At 40.5% G+C, this 16,953-nt stretch overlaps 1 protein-coding gene across 3 annotated transcripts in view; it reads right to left on the bottom strand.

Moving 5' to 3' along the window:
- Positions 1 to 16,953, bottom strand: part of LOC126418639 (short-chain dehydrogenase/reductase family 9C member 7-like) — a 173,546-nt gene that overhangs the window by 18,899 nt on the left and 137,694 nt on the right. Inside the window, exons 7-8 of one of the 3 annotated variants that reach the window (XM_050085504.1) lie at positions 12,592 to 12,690; positions 2,598 to 7,492 (exon numbers count right to left, since the gene is read on the bottom strand). The exons of 1 other annotated variant lie outside the window; for it this stretch is intronic. In XM_050085504.1, the coding sequence (XP_049941461.1) occupies positions 7,334 to 7,492; positions 12,592 to 12,690 (258 nt within the window). In that variant the 3' untranslated portion in view covers positions 2,598 to 7,333. Of the gene's footprint in view, positions 1 to 2,597; positions 7,493 to 12,591; positions 12,691 to 16,953 lie in introns of those variants that run through there. One more of the 3 variants, XM_050085495.1, reaches the window with a different exon arrangement.

Here is a 16,953-nt window from a genome sequence, read left to right as displayed (position 1 = left end):
CGCTCGATACAATTTGAAATGAGACTCGTGCGACCAGGCAACATGGTTCCAGTCATCAACAATCCAACGTCGGTGTTGACGGGCTCGGGCGAGGCATAAACCTTTGTGGCGAGCAATCATCAAGGGTATGCGAGTGGGCGTTCGGCTCCGAAAGCCCTTATCGATGATATTTCGTCGAATGGTTCGCAGGCTGACACATGTTGATGGCCCAGCTTTGGAATCTGCAGCAGTTTGCTGACGGGTTGCGCTTCTGTCACGTTGAACGATTCTCCTCAAGCGTCGTCGGTCCAGTTCTTGCAGGATCTTTTTCCGGCCGCTGAGATGTCGGAGATTTGATGTTTTACCGGATTCCTGATGTTCACGGTACTCTCGTGAGATGGTCGTACGTTAAAATCCCACTTCATCGCTAACTCGGAGATGCTGTGTCCCATCGCTCGTGCGCCGACTATAATACCACTTTCAGACTCACTTCAATCTTGATAACCTGCCATTGTAGCAGCAGTAGCCGATCTAACAACTGCACCAGACACTTGTCTTACATAGGCGTTGCCCACCGCAGCGGCATATTCTGCCTGTTTACGTACGTTTGTGTTTGAATACGCATGCCTATACCAGTTTCTTTGGCGCTTCAGTGTATAATTCCTTCTATGCATTAGACTGAGATAGTTACAGTCAGTTTGTATTTAATAAATGTACATTGTAATAACCGCAAAACTAATATCAAATGATTTATTCTTCCCTCTTCGTTTAGTTAGATGATATCGTAGGGTGTTGAGTTGCTGACCAGTTGTCACATACGTTAAAACATGTTATATAAAATGTATGCGAAATGAACATTCATTTATTTTCCGGAATTATTCCAGAGGTATGTACGTTGTTTCACATAAGATTTGGTTTGGGCACTCGAGACATCATATTTTTACTCAGCAATAAACAATACTCTTCCAGAATATTGATGTGCGATATGGGATCCGCACCAGATGTGGTTGATGGAGGACATCAAAGAAGTACGAAGACGGGCAGCTCGTTTTTTACTGTCACTATCACGAAGTAGGATATGATACGCGATTTAGTATGGCAGTAATCAAAAACAAAGGCGTTGCGAGAATAACGTTTCAAGAGATTTCAATCACCAAATTTCTTCCTTGTGAGTGAAAATTTTCTGTTGGCACCCACTTACATAGGGAGAAAAAATTATCGTAATAAAATAAGGGAAATCAGAGCTCAAGCGAAAGATTTACGAGCAAGTATTCACTTTTTCCACGCATTGTTCGGGAGTGGAATGTTAGAGAAATGCAGAACGGTAAGAAAAATTACGTGTTTCACTATGAAAAAGTTAAAGCAGCGTCTGCAGAATATCCTATTGTATTCAAAATCACCAGATATCACCCTTCCATCACCACGCTCACTGGACAAAACCGTATATCGATATTAATGCTGAGAAGTACATGGATGCAAAGTACGATTAAAAAAAAAAAAATTCTTCAAATTCATGAGTAATAGTGTTTGTGGCATAACCGTGCGAAATGTGCGAAAAATGAATTTTGGAGAGCTAGTAATACTTTGTGAAGATAGATATGAAGTTGCTGCTCTGATTGCAAGACCTAATTTCAAGCGAACTGTCGTATTTAATGCAAATTTGGTTCAAGCCGAATTAAGTAGATGTAACATTGAATTTGATAAACCTATAGTTTTAGGAATGGCTTCTTTAGATATTTCCAACAGGCTCCTTATAGATTTTCGTTATTACTTCGCGCTGAAGAAATGTGGCACAGAAAATGTGTTTGACAGACACGGACAACAACAAGAAATATACGTCATGATGTTACTGAAAGTCAAGTGCATAAGTAGTTTGACACTGCGGCTTACTCCGATAATAGCCTTTTTAAAATTTCACATTTCAATAAAAAAACCTAATAATAGCATTTTTAAAATCTTACATTTCATTAAAAACATTGTTTAATGAAAGACGTCGTGCCAGGAGAGATAATCATAGAAACCATCAGAGTGAGAGGAAAACGCACGCTCTCGAAACTGAGGCACACTGTGTAATGCATGGAGCAAAATATGTGAAACACTCATGAGTAAAAGCACTTAGCATTGATGATTACCGGGACTGAGTGTTAAATGATAGTGAAAAATCGAATAGTCATTACGTAATTCAGTCTAAGCCGCACGCAGTTTCAGCCATAAGACAATACAAATTTAAACTTTTGGCTGAAAATGATAGGCTTTTTATACTAAACGACAAAGTGGGGTCATTGCTGTATGTACAACAGCTGATTTACCTGGCTGAGTGAAAACCCTACTTTAGTCCTCCCTTTATCAGAAAAATGTGAGGTGACGATGGGAATCGGACCCAGATCCTTCTGCACTAAAGGCAGTGACGCTAAACATTCAGTCGATTTTACTGCATATATGTGAAAACGTTATATTAACTATGATTTGGGCGTGTGTGTGAAAATTTAAAAACGTTGTAAAACTTATTCTCTGAATACCACTCGTTCGGACTAGAGTGTATGTAAAAAGACTACACTGAAATGTAAATAAATAAATAAATGTGAGAAATATACAAAACATTGAATGTAAATACATAGTACAACTAAACTCTTGTGATTTATTATTAGAAAATCTAAAAAAATATAACATTTATATCTACAATTTGTTTGTTTGGGTTTTGCCCCCCATTCCTTCTGTAATACCTGTATGCAAGTCTGTTTGTGCTTCATGCAGCATTACAGAAATATAGAAAGATATGGTACATAACATCAGAACAAGAAGAGCTGACTTGTGTTACATCTTAGCAGCCAGCTAGGCGCATTAATCATACACTGTCACTGAATATATGAGGAGCCATCTCTCTTGCACTAGCTCAATGTTTCTCCTCCCCCCCCCCCCCCCCACCCTCTCGTTTCTCGGTCTCTGGCTCTCTCTCTCTCTCTCACTCATCCAGCCAATTCTTGCACTGAAGTTCATAACGCATTACCCTGATTTATAGTTACGACAAAGCTTATGTACTTATCCTATTTTGAAACTGGTGCAAAAAATTCATATAAATACGTTTTTAAACATAACACAAAATTCAGTTGTGTGTGTGTGTGTGTGTGTGTGTGTGTGTGTGTGTGCTGGCGCCAATATACCTAATTCAGAGCCAACTATCTTTGAACATGGCGGAATTTTTCCACAATTCAAGTGAAGTTTACGTAGTCTTGCAGCTGCAGTTTAATTGGGTGCCTTATTTTGTTGCCCTCTAAAATACTAGGCTGGATGGAGAGGCGGGAAGGAGGGAGGATGTGGCTTTTCACATGACCGATAAGAGTGGGTGGGGGGAGTATCTTGTGATAAAGTTTAGTGTAGCTATGCGGCTTATAGCCTCCACCTGACAGGTTCCGAGCAACAGCCAGTGTGTATATTTGTTCCAGAGTCGCCACTGTTTCCCTATTTTTATCGTGTCTCTCTGGATATTGCTTAAATCATTTTCAGGCTGGAGAGGGCAACAATTGAAGAGTTTGGTGCAAGAGGGGGGTAATTCCAAAATTCACGAAAAACTGTTCATCGCACCTATGTGTGCAGTAAAATTAGTTGCATCTTTGATGCAGGATTGAGGGGGTCCACTGGAAACTGATGGTAATACAGGTGATTGAAACTTTACCCTTTTGCATTAGGGGCAGGAGAGCGGCACCTCCAGGATGTACCTCTCTCTTCCCCAGAGCGGTTGAGCCGTCGCTCGGTAGGGAGAAGCACATGCCGGCTCTGGTACATGTAGCTTTGATTTCTCCATTTGTTAGTTGGAGAAAAGGCGGACGATAGTGATGTGAGTGAACCTAGTGCCGAGTCAGGCAGTGACTGTAACCCCTGTAATGATACAGGAAGTGAATCTTTACAGGAAAATACAAATGTGAGTTGTCAAAATGGTCGAAAGCGATTTAGAAACCCATCGAGCTGGAAAAGGAATCTCAGGAAGTTGAAATGTGCTAGGGGTAAAGAATATAGAGGAGTTGCAGGAAAAATTGTAACAAGCAGGAAGACTGATAAAGCCTGCAAATGCAAGGGAACTGCTTGTCGAAACTTACACATCACGAGAAACTATCTTAACATATTTCGGTGAAATAGAAAATCAAGAACAATGAGAGTCGTACTGAAGTTACTTAATAACGTTGTCTAGTGTCGTGAAACACGGACCAACAACAGGGTCAAGGACTTGTCGAACTAGCGGTTTCGAGTATAAGGTACGTGTGAAATGCAACACTTTCAGAAATGTATGTTTATATGTTGCTATGTAGGGTAGTGGAGTTTCATACTATATTGCTTCTCTTTAGGTTAGGATGGGACCAAAGGAATTTAAGCTATGCAAGATAGATTCAGTATAATATATGAAATCAGCAAAAAGCGTGTAGAGTGCATTGTAAGTTACATAGCAGCAGACATTACTCGTCCACAGGACAAGAGAGGAAAACATGAAACCAGGACCAATGTCATCCCAGAAATCATTAACATTAAAAGTTCTCCGAAATGTTCATCCCACTACTGCAGGAAGCAGAGTAATAAATGTTGTTTGTCTCCTGAGTTAAATTTGAGCAGGATATACCAGATGTATTTGGAGAAATATGAGCGAGACCAGCATATTTTGAACGTAGAGGGTAAGAGCTATAAACCTATTGTCTCGGATGATTTCTACTACAGGTACTTTCAAATCAATAGCAAATCAAGTGAGAAGTACTGCATTTGAAGAAGAAAAGAAGCAACTTATAACTGAGGAAGAGTTGCGTCTTAGAAAAGCTGATTGTTTCTACAGGAACTGCAGACGCACGGGAGGAGCTTACTGTCGAAACACTGTGTATTGACGAACTGTAGAACATACCACTGCCCAAGGTATCATCTACTGATGCCCTGTACAGTCGGCAACTTCGAGTGTATAACTTCTGTGTTCATGGACCCAAGAATTAGACAGTGCAGTTTTGTAAGAATGACGAATCCACTGGAAAGAAAAGGGCAAATGAGGTAGTCAGCTTTCTGAATCATTACTTTGAGAATATACTGATGGGGATATTAGACATCTGTTCATATCCTCAGACAATTGTTGTGCCCAAAATAAGAATACGGCACTAATCCAGTTCCTATTTTCTTATGTTAATGTTGGCAGATTGGAAACCATTACCCACAGGTTTGCAATCTTTTTCTGCCCTAAAAGTAGAAAGTTTACAACGAAAGAGATAAAAATAACAAATACAGCATTTCCCGTTTCCTAAAGGTTGGTTTACACACAGAAAAATATCTTCTGGCAGACTGAGACATAGTACCTTAGAATTTGACTTACACGGGGTATGAAAGAAGGAAATGTTCTTTCGAAGCAAAAATGTTCTATTACGAAAGATTTCCGAGACAGAACGCACTTCATGCACACTGATGCTTGTCGTTAATATATGAAAAACATTCGGGGTTGCGAATATGGACGGGCAACCGTCAGCTGTGTAATGGAATGACGACAGTGAAAGGTTGTGCCGGGCCGGGACTCGAACCTGCATTTTCCCACTTTGGCACCGAGCGAGGTGGTGCAGTGGGTAGCACACTGGACTTCTATTCGGGAGGACGACGGTTCAAACCCGCGTCCGACCATCCTGATTTAGGTCTTTCGTGATTTCCCTAAATCGCTTCAGGCAAATGCCGGGATGGTTTCATCGACAGGGCACGGCAAACTTCCTTCCCCATACTTTCCTAAGCTGATGGGACCGATGACCTCACTGTTTGGTCCCCTCCCTCAAATCAAGTAACCTTACCATTCGGCTATCCAAGCACAACTCACAACCAGACCCAAACTTCCATATGCCGCCAACCATGTGTCTACAACCGGTGCTCGTACATCCATTATGTATATTCCCGTGCAGCGTGACATTCAAGTAAAACGTTTCCCCTGTGTGGGAATATACATAATGGATATAGGAGTAATGGTTGTAGACACATGGTTGGCGGCATATGGAAGTTTGGATGTGACCGTGAGTCGTGTTCGGTTAGCCAAATGGTAAGGCGACTGCTAGCGATAAGCGGAAAATGGGGGTTCGCATCCAGGTCCGGCACAAATTTTCCTTGTCGTCATTCCTTTATACTGTTGATGGTTGTCCATATTCGACATTACATTTCGTGTATTTCATGACAGCTGTAGTCGCCGCAGTGGCTGTTCTTTTGGATATGCATGCATTTCCAAAGGAACCTTGCATCATAATTCAGAATAACACAGACACTGCAATACCGTATTTTTCGTTAATGGTCATGTTATTTTCGAGGGAGGAATGACACATCATGATTTCTTTCAATTATAGGCAAATACGCTTCATTAGTCATAATAAATGAAACGCACTTACATATCTTACACACTCTACCATACGCATGAGATAGCATCCAACCAACACATTTTCTGTTTTGTTACTATGCTTTGTGAAGAAGAAAAGTATAGAAAAAAGAGACAGATAAACGAGATGAACTTCTAGATCGAATCTTGAACGCTGCTACCGCCCCTACCACTTCCCCATAAAGGGACCTAAGGACGCTCTAAGAACTGGTAGGCAACATGTTATCCTGAGAGTAGAAAAGTGCATTGAGTTTAGTGGTGGCTTTTTAGAAAATCTATCACGCGCTGTATAAAATTGATTGTAGATTAATTGTGACTGTATAAGCTACCGAAAATCATATTAAAAAAATACAACTGTCACCAACACTTAGTTAAGTAAGTCTAGACACGAGATTCTTTTTGCGCCAGAAGCAGTTACAAATTCAGTGACAGAACTCTTTTGCAGATCTGATAAAAATTTACAGAGTAACGTCTGGCCGGTTCGCAGTTCTAACGGCCGTAACAGCACAGAAATCACCATATCCAATGTCAGATTTAAAAAAAAATTAAATTACTGAGTTTGCCGTTTATGATCTGCTCTTCTGACGAAAAAATACCATGGGTCTATTCGAAAACAAACTCAGTGTCTGTACTTCGGTGATTAATCCTAGGTGTCTACCCCAATGATCTTTATTTCGTGAACTAGTCACAAATGGTGCAAGTGAAAAGAGGTTCAACATATTTTTAACTAATCGTACGTTATTTGAAGTGAGTAACGTAGGCTTTCGTCCTGTGTGTGAGTAAAATCTACGCTCCAAGTGGCCATTATCGACACTATTCACGCTATCCACACTTTCCTCCCGTCTAAATGCGTCACGAGAAGATTACTGAGGCCACAATCCTTTGTATTGTAGCCTTCTACCGAGAAGGAGGCGTTGGTCACTGACGAAATACTAGAAAAAAGCGGTAAGAGATGGAGGAAAGCGAAGAGTGTTTTCCTCAGTAATTTCAGTGCGTCTCGCTATGGTTCTCTGAGCTTTTCGCTTGAGGCGATACGGTCATTCTCCACTGGAAAACCAGGAACATAATGATGTCCTTCATGTAATAAGGTAGCTGTGGCAGTATCACGTAAACAACTCTCTCCCACAGTCCAGGAATCCGCCGCACCTGAAACAACGAAAACCAGGCAAGAGTTATTGAACATTCTAAACGAGAGCCTTGTAGCGTGGTTATTGAAGCACTTCTCGACGCTTCTAAAGGATCTTAAATGCCGACTACTATATGATAATATACTCAGAACATCGATCAGTGTTCAGAAATTTATAAATCATGAAATTCACTTAGCAAGATAAACAAAGGAGTACCACCAAACTAGTGGATGTAGCTTGTTTATCAGTTTATTCATTACAAGGTCTGAATAAATGTGACGCAGTATTTTTTAGCAGGTGGTACAGTCTTCCCTGGCGCACCCCCGAAGTTATTTCTACATTTGTCGACAATTCTCTATCCAAGGTAACAACATACTGCGTCCTCTCTACCAACAAATCCACCATCTAGTCGCAAATTTCGTTTGATACTCAGTACGATGGTACATTTGATAATAACTGTAGGTGTGGTACTGAGTGAAATTTTGGATCTACCTCACTGCGTTAATCCATTTCTTTGAGGCTGTTAAGCGAGTAAAGTGCAAGTTCGATGTTTTCGGAACCGTTGATATGGAAGGGTCATTCTGTTCGAGCTCAGAATACGTTTTAATATTCTACAACAAAGAGATGTCAAAGATGTTGGACGGTAGTTCTTTGGATCACTTCTGGTACGCATCTTGCAAATGGGCGTCACCTGGGTTTTCTTCCAACCACTGGGCATTGTTTTTTGTTCGAGGGATCTGCTGTAGATTACCGTTAAAAGAAGAGCTAACTCAGCCGTAAAATCGGTATTGAATCTGATGGGGACTCCATCGGTCTCTGTAGCTTTCTTTAGTTTTAGCGAGTTCAGCTGTTTTTCAACACAACTGACACTAGTATCTGTATCACTCATCTTTGCAGTGGTGAGAGAGTTAAATTGGTGAAATACACCTGGATTTTCATTCGTAAATGAACGTCTCAAAATGAGGTTCAGAGTTTTTCTTTTGCTCTGCTATCCTCAATTTCAGTTCACATGACCAGAATTTCTTTGGATTTATTGTGAGATCATTCGATAACAATCTGCTACGTTAGTCGCCTTCTTGACAGCCAAATATGCTTGGTTCATGATCTCCCTATCTATACCATTTACTTTTTTCATTCCTACATTGCAACAGCATCTGATTCTATAGAACTGTACACTGGTTCAAATGGTCCAAATGGCACTATGGGACTTAACATCTGAGGTCATCAGTCCCCTAGAACATAGAACTACTTAAACCTAACTAACCTAAGGACATCACACACATCCATGCCCGAGGCAGGATTCGAACCTGCGACCGTAGCAGTTGCACGGTTCCGGACTGAAGCGCCTACAACCGCTCGGCCACAGCGGCCGGCAACCTCCCATCATGAACTGTTCTACTACGTACATATCTACCAAGTGCATGGTCAGCTAACCTATTAAGCCTCAACCACAGTTCTTTTACATGCTCCTCTCTAGAGCTGAATGTTTCGCGTGCCGTATTGAGATACGGCACTACAGGCTCTTTATCTAGTTTGTTGAACACACAAATCCTTATAATTGTTTCAGTTGCCTTTTGTACTTTGGTAATCACTGTTGCTATCATGCCCCATGGCCGTTGATATTAGTTTCTGTGTATACATCCTCAAAGAAGTGATATCTATTTGTTGCTATATTTCCACCGCCGGTCGGGGTGGCCGAGCGATTCTAGGCACCGCTACGGTTGCAGGTTCGAATCCTGCCTCGGGCATGGATGTGTGTGATGTCCTTAGGTTAGTCAGGTTTAAGTAATTCTAAGTTCTAGGGGACTGATGACCTCAGATGTTAAGTCCTATAGTGCTCAGAGCCATTTGAACCATATTTACATCATGAGTAGGATTTCGGACAATCTTTTCTATGCAGTTCTCATAGAAAGCTTAGAGTAATGTTTCGCAGGACGTCTTGTCACGTATACCAATTATATAGCTGCAATTTTCTCAGTTGATTGTTGGATGATTCAAGTCTCCTCCAATGAGCACAGTGTAATTGGAGAACTTACGTACTAGTGAACTAAGTTTGCGGTTACATGTGGAGATTATTTTGTTGGTCGATAGAAGGATCCGATAATAAGTTTTGCCTGATACTGGGTCTTGCCCATACAGTCTCGCATGCAGTTTCAATTTATGTCTTGAGGAATTTGTCTTCCTTATCTACTGCGACAAATACACCACCTCCATTTATCAGTAGCCTACCCTTTCAATATATACTTAAGTTTTCCTCACGAATCTCACTGCTAACAAATCTGGGCTTTAAGTAGCTTTCTGTATCTAATATTACGTGAGCCCCACTCTTTTTGGGAGCGCTTCATACTCTGTCATTTTTTTACGAATGCTTCGGCAGTTAATCCTAGGATTTCAATACTCTTGCTTATTCGGCGCAATTCTTTGGATCGTATACTGACTCTTTCGCGTCCTCTGCAGCTATCGTTATCGGGATCAGATGGCGATTCGTCTAACACTTGAACCATTTTGGGAGGGACCCTACAGTTGTCAACTCTATGGTGCAAGTACAGGAAGTCGTAGACTGGGTGGTCACAGAACCTTCCAAGTCTCTGGTTCAATCCTTCCGCTCGACTCAGAACCAGTGATCCATGATCAGCTCTGGTGACAGTGCTGCAAGCTGTGAGCTTCGTTGGAACACCATAAACAAGTCAGGACTTCCCAACATTCTCAGCCGGTCGCTGGAATGACCCAAGTAAGACCTCAGCACACACGATTACGGTGAAGTATCGCGTGTGAGAGCATGCGCAATTTTATTTATCTATTTCTTTTTACGACCGTGAGGTATCTAGGGATCACACTTGATCGCCAGTTCATATGGGAACACTACACTGACGACATCTGGAAGAAAACTTGTGCCTCCATAAGAGTCGTTTTTTTAACTTTTTATTTATTTATTTATTTTCTGAGTCATCTGGCTACCGACTGGTTTGATGCGGCCCGCCACGAATTTCTATCCCGCGCTAAGCTCTTCATTCCAGAGGTAACACTTGCAGCTTACTACCTCAATTATTTGTTGGACGTATTCCAATCTCTATCTTCTCATACAGTATTTACCCTTTACAGCTCCCTCTAGTAATATGGATTTTATTCCCTCATATATCTTGTTATCCTGTCTGTCCTTCTTGGCACTGTTTTCCAAACGTTCCCTTCTTCGCCGATTTTGCGGAGGACCTCAAGCCTTACCTTATGAGTCTATCTAATTTTCGACATTGTTCTGTAGCAAAAAGTTTCAAACGCTTCAGTTCTCCTTTATTCCATTTTCACTCTGTCCTCGATTTATCCATTTCTTGGCAGAAAAGTTCAGTTAAAAAACACAATAATTGACCGATATTACACACTGCAGGATTCAAATCCAGGAGGTTCAAGGCCTAAAGAGAGAAGTGAGGATCTGGCATCTTGAAGTAATTCAGAAGTGGAGCCGTAGAGAGGTATGAAGGAGCTATGGATGGGGTAAGGGGGGGAGGTAGTGGGAGTGGCAGTGGGTGGTAGAGGATGGAAGTAGGATCACCGCATCAATGTCAGGATCTCCTTCCAGAAATTGTGTTTCTCTCGTACTGTTTCGTGTTCCTATGCGACTGTAGATGCTTTGAAATTCCAGTACTTTTGACAGCAATTAGCACTAGAACCATATTCCAATATATCAATCGGGGAATAGTTAATTTTTAATTACATCACTTGAAAATTTTTTTGTCATTTTCTGTTGGTCTCGTCTATCCGTCCGTCTCTTAAGACACCATTTTCTCAGCAACAGAAAGAGCTGCCAAGTTGAAGTTTATGTTAAATGTTGACGTCTGCGTCTCCTTGGGGGTGTAAGAAGTGCAAGCTTCTACGAGGGTTTCCCAGAGAGCAATGCAGCGCATTTTTTTCTCAGCCGAAAATGGTAATACGAATGTAAAACGTTACATACGTATTATTTGAAGTCTCCTGAGGGGGCGCGCCAAGTTTCCGTCACTTCTGACAGATAGCATAGCTGCAGGACAGTTTCAGAATGGCGTCTGTAGGTCATGTACGTTACAAGCAAAATACCGTCATTCAGTTTCTCGCTGCATAGAAAGAAAAATGTGTAGCATATTCACAAACGCTTGTGCGAAGTCTACGGATCATCTGCTGTCGACAGAAGTACAGTCAGTCCCAGGGCACGGAGGGTGATGTCATCAGAAGGCGGTTCGGCGGAGCTCCACGATTTGCAGCGGTCGGGGAGACCATCCACAGTTGTCACACCTGACATGATGCAGCGAGCTGATGTTGTCACTTGTTTGAACCATTAAAGGATGCCATTAGTGGAAGAAATGGTTAAAATGGCTCTGAGCACTATGGGACTTAACATCTGAGGTCCTCAGTCCCCTAGAACTTAGAACTACTTAAACCTAACTAATCTAAGGACATCACACACATCCATGCCCGAGGCAGGATTCGAAACCTGCGATCGTAGCGGTCGCGCGGTTCCAGACTGTAGCGCCTAGAACCGCTCGACCACTCCGGCCGGCCATTAGTGGAAGACATTTTGAGGACGATGAGGAGGTGATTCACACAGTGAAGCACTGGCTCCGCTACCAGGACAAGGATTGGTTCCGACAGGACATAAACGTCCTTGTTTCGCGCTCGAGGAAGGCCATACAAAGGGATGGAGATTACGTGGAAAAGTGGGGTGTGTAGATAAAACACCACTATTTCGTGTATGTAATTCTCATTATGTTCAGTAAAGAATTGTTGACGAAAAAAATGCACTGACTTTCTGTGCAACCCTCGTAAGTCATTGTAATCAAAGTTATGATCGTTCATATCACGCATTTTGACACTCGCAAACTCACTCATCGAAATCTATAGATGAACTATCTATATACGTATCTGATGTGGTGATCTAGTGGTAAAGCGCGTGCTTGGATACGAAAGGGTCGCACGATCGAAGCTCGGCTGGATAATGGGCATTTTCAGTGGGCGCTGCTGCCTCTCTGGTGCCCACAATAGAAAGGAAAAGCAAGGCACGATGTATGTGGTGGGACGCTACCTTCAAGAAGGCAGTAATCGCTAGCTACACCTTTACGACCGGTTGCCGGCTCAGCCCCTCTCTTGACGTACCTGGGAGTATCTTCCGATGCAGGCGTCGACGAGCTCGTGGATCACTTCGTCGATAGAGGAATGCTGTTTTGCGAGGATCGTCAGTAAAGACAGTCTTTTCTGTAAAAAAACAAAAATCGCAAACGAGAATAATAACAGCGATTCCTTGTTACGTACATGTTGAGGCGAAACAAGCGCTGTAACATTGTAAAAGGTACAGGGGCGAGAGAGAGTGCCGGGAATCACCCCAGTTCACTACTGCCGGCGCCACGTCATCATAAAGCGCCTGTGCTTAGCGTACAAAGGATTCTACCATAATCTAAGAGTGAAATTAAAAATTAAAACAATTTTTGCAAAATTTGTCAGTGTATGCTTCAGCATATTAATGCTAACATTATGAAGTCTCGGAATCATCATGTCACTACGTTTCATTAAATATATTACTTTAAGAGTAAATAATTAAGCTAGAAAGCTAAAAGTTATTCAGAATGCGCAAAACATATATCACAGTCAAAAATTACAAGTCTCAATTTGATCAGGGCAATATTTTGGTCGAACTCGGCGTTTTTACGAAAACTCGATGGCGCTAAATAATGGACTGAGAAAGATGAAAATTCGTACACAGCCTCAGTTTCATCTAAAAACCTTATATCTGTAACACCTATGAGCTACGTCTATTAGTTTTCAAGTTATCTACTAAAAACCAAATTTGGGGCGAAAATGTCCTTATTCATAATAGATTAAGTATGATATGTATTTGTTAACAGAAAGTTCTAATTACAGCAATTGATTACATTCATTAAATAAAACAGCTGTACCAAGTTTCGAGACTTTATTGTAAATAACAATCATTACAAGGAATCTTAAGAGCCAGTTCTGTTCTAAAAATTCCCGCCGACAAAGTTTAAATGCATGAACTGAACTGCGAATAAGGACAAACATCAGCTGTAGAATAGAATGACGACAGTGAAAACTTGTGCCGGACCGGGACTCGAACCCGGATTTCCCGCTTATCGCGAGCGGTCGCCCTACCATGTGACTAACCATGCACGACTCACGGCCACACCCAAACTTCCAAATGTCGACAACCATGGGCAATATTGTGAGTTTAAATGCAGTCGAGCTAAGACTGTAAGTAGGCTGTTCAGGTTTTTTTATTGGTAACGCCACCTCTGTATAAAAATCACTGGCTGTGCTGTGTGCAGTCTAATCTGTAACACCTGAGGGTATAATTACATTAATCCTCAGGGGGGTACACGCCTACTTTGTGTACCATGTGTTTGGCAAGCACAAGGAGCCCTAGCTAATATGGTATTTGCATATACAACTTTACACATCGGTACCATATTTCTCTAACACACAAATTACACAGCTATCTGATCATTTAAGTGAGAGATAAACTTTTTTTTACTACATCAGTGACACATGTTTACGCAATTACACAGTTGGGTAACTTCACACTTACGAAATTGTATTTTGTCTGTACTTTGTGAACTGTTCATATTTTTTCAGAACCATTGTGATACTATGAGAGCTTTGAATGATGTATTTGGTATGGGATTATGATTTTTAAAGTACGTTTGAGGCAGCTGACACTTTTGACATGAGCAGAGAATTTTTTTTAGGCTTAGAAATTATTGGAGGAAGTTACGACGATTTTGAGAGTTGACTGAGGTGTTATGATGTTATTATTACGAAGACTATGCGTATTATGCTGTTGCGGTATGGTTATGATCAATAAGCTGATGCTATATGAGTTATTTGAATATGCTACGTATCTGTTATGATGAAATATTGAAGAAGTGTCGACAAATAAGGTAAGGAATAATGAGTAGTGGTTAGGGACTCTGACTTGTGAAAAAGGATGTTGGAAACCAAGAATCGTACTTTAAGAGTTATGAAATGGATGTAAATGCGTGAATGTATTACAATGCTGACGAAAATTTTTTGGACACTGTTATATCAATAGGATTTTGTTTCTACAGATTTGTAACCCAAATTCTTGACCTGTGAAATATTTTTATATGAGACTGTCACTGTAGCGGAAACTGCCGTCGTAAATATTTCAGCAAGAAAGGTAAGTGACCTTGGCGTAATGCGTTTTGGGCGCCCAGCTGAGAGGTAGACGTCTGACAAAAGAAAGCCATTAGGTGCAAAAAAAAAAAATAAATAAAAAAGGAGACCATTATCCTCGCTATTGACATTCCTTTGTAGAAAGCATCGCAAATACGACACGCTCGAACTTGAAAACATATGATTACACTGTGGAGCTCTTAATTTATGATATTTACTAAAATGCCTAATGAAATGATGAGAAACATTTTACATCCATTGTCTTTCTAGTTGAGAGATTGCTCATTTTGTTTAATATCTAGTTTCTAGCTGCACTGCAGCATTGGTTAAAATAGAATTTTATAGATGTACTAATATAAATATTTTCTGTCTACAGATCGAGTAAATAATAATTTTTTCAAAAAAATGAGGGAGCACAAAAAGACATTTACCTTCACAGGAACTGCATTCATAATTTTCTTTTCAAGTACTTGGTAATTTCTTTTGTAGAAATAGTTGTGGTGCACCACTTTAATTACTTAGACATTAAGATGTGATTATACATTTCCCTTATCTGCATTGTTATCTTTAGTGTACTATTTTTTCTGCTTGAGCTATGTCATGTTTAGGTATAAGTTATTTCATTTTCTGCTATTGTTTGCCAGGCATAGTGCTACTAAATTTCACTATACATTACTCTGTTAAGCCAGTTTTACTACTGATTTATTTTTCTTGTTTGCTGCTCATTGCCTTATATTAGTTGTAATATTGCAATTACTTTGACAATTTCCAATTTATTTTTCATTGCTGTTTGTATTAATTGTTTTGTGCTGCTGCATTGCCTCGTCCCTTAGTTTAGCATCTGAGCTCAGTAGATTTAAGTTAGCTTAAGAGGGGGTAGACTATATAAGAGAATGAGTTGCAATGAATTGGAAGAAATGTATTGAGAAGTTATACGAAAGAAAGTACAGAACGCAGGTATAGACAGGACTTTTGGGAATAATGATGAACCAAGGGAGATCTCCATGCAAAATACTGCAGTAAAAGAAACCCTGTCGTTTCCTTGTGTTATCCCACTATGTTTTTGTGTACTCTTGTATATTTGTGTTTTTCCTGTCTTTATGTGTTTAGCTGATGTTGTTCTGTTGTAGAATTTTTCTGATAATATGTTATTTTCTTTGTAAAGATGTTTAGACATTATTTATTCTGTTTTGTTTTCATGCTCATGTGTGAAGTTGATGTTTCGAAAGTTATTCTGATCTTTTATGTATGTACGCACGTCATAATTCCTGTAACACTGATGTATATGTTTATTTCTATTCTTTTGGAAAGCCCCTATTACTACAAATGTTATCTGTATTGTTATGTTCTTTAATGATGTATTCTGTATCTTTGTAATTGTATTCTTATGTTATAAAATTGTAATGGACACCAGTTCATCAGATTAAGTAACTTGTAAGTTACATTTCACTGCACACGTTTCTGTTGGTCATAGTATATGGACAATATGTGAGAAGTGGGAACTGATAGTGTTTGCACGTGTGTTAATAATTCAGCAAGGGACTGGATAACAGCATTGCTGGTTCTAAGGACAATTCTAGAAACTTTGTGAGTTCACAAGTGGTGGTTATGGACTTGCTATATTATCTGCAAGACTCTTCGATGGTGATTGTGCACCTGCACAGTCACAACAGATGGCTGCTGGCCATCTATACAAGGACTACAGTGGGTCTGCATCTTTGATGACCCACCAGTACCATTATTTCTACAAGGACTGCAGTGGGTCTGCACCTCTGGTGGCCCACCAATACCGTAATCTCTACCAGAACTACAGTGGGTCTGCTCTGTGATGACCTACCTACCATTATTCTTCAAAACTTCGAATGACTCTGTTGTGGGTTTGCTCTGTTGTGGCCCATTACCTGTCTGCATGTCAAGAGTCAGCACTGTCTTTTCGTTGGAAGGACAACACTACTTCTTCAAGACTGCATGGAAATCCACTACTTCCGTGTGCATTTTCTTTTACTGCTCAGACTTTGAGAAAAACACTGCTATTTTACTGTGATGAACGATTAGGACTGTCTTTATGGACTGTGAGAAAATTTTAGCTTTTGACCAACATTGTATCAATAAGTGTGTGCATTTGATATCTTTTTTATTGTAATTATGAAAAATTTTATCAAATCATTATTGGCCACTGCCCAAAACAATTTGTAAAATTTTTTGTGGGGAGCATGGGGGCTATGTAAGTAGGCTGTTTAGGTTTTTTTATTGGTAACGCCACCTCTGTACAAAAATCACTGGCTGTGCTGTGTGCAGTCTGTGTCTAGT

This window comes from Schistocerca serialis, chromosome 1, assembly GCF_023864345.2.
Source record: "Schistocerca serialis cubense isolate TAMUIC-IGC-003099 chromosome 1, iqSchSeri2.2, whole genome shotgun sequence".
Lineage (NCBI taxonomy): Eukaryota > Metazoa > Arthropoda > Insecta > Orthoptera > Acrididae > Schistocerca > Schistocerca serialis.
This window is presented reverse-complemented; position numbering and strand designations above follow the sequence as displayed.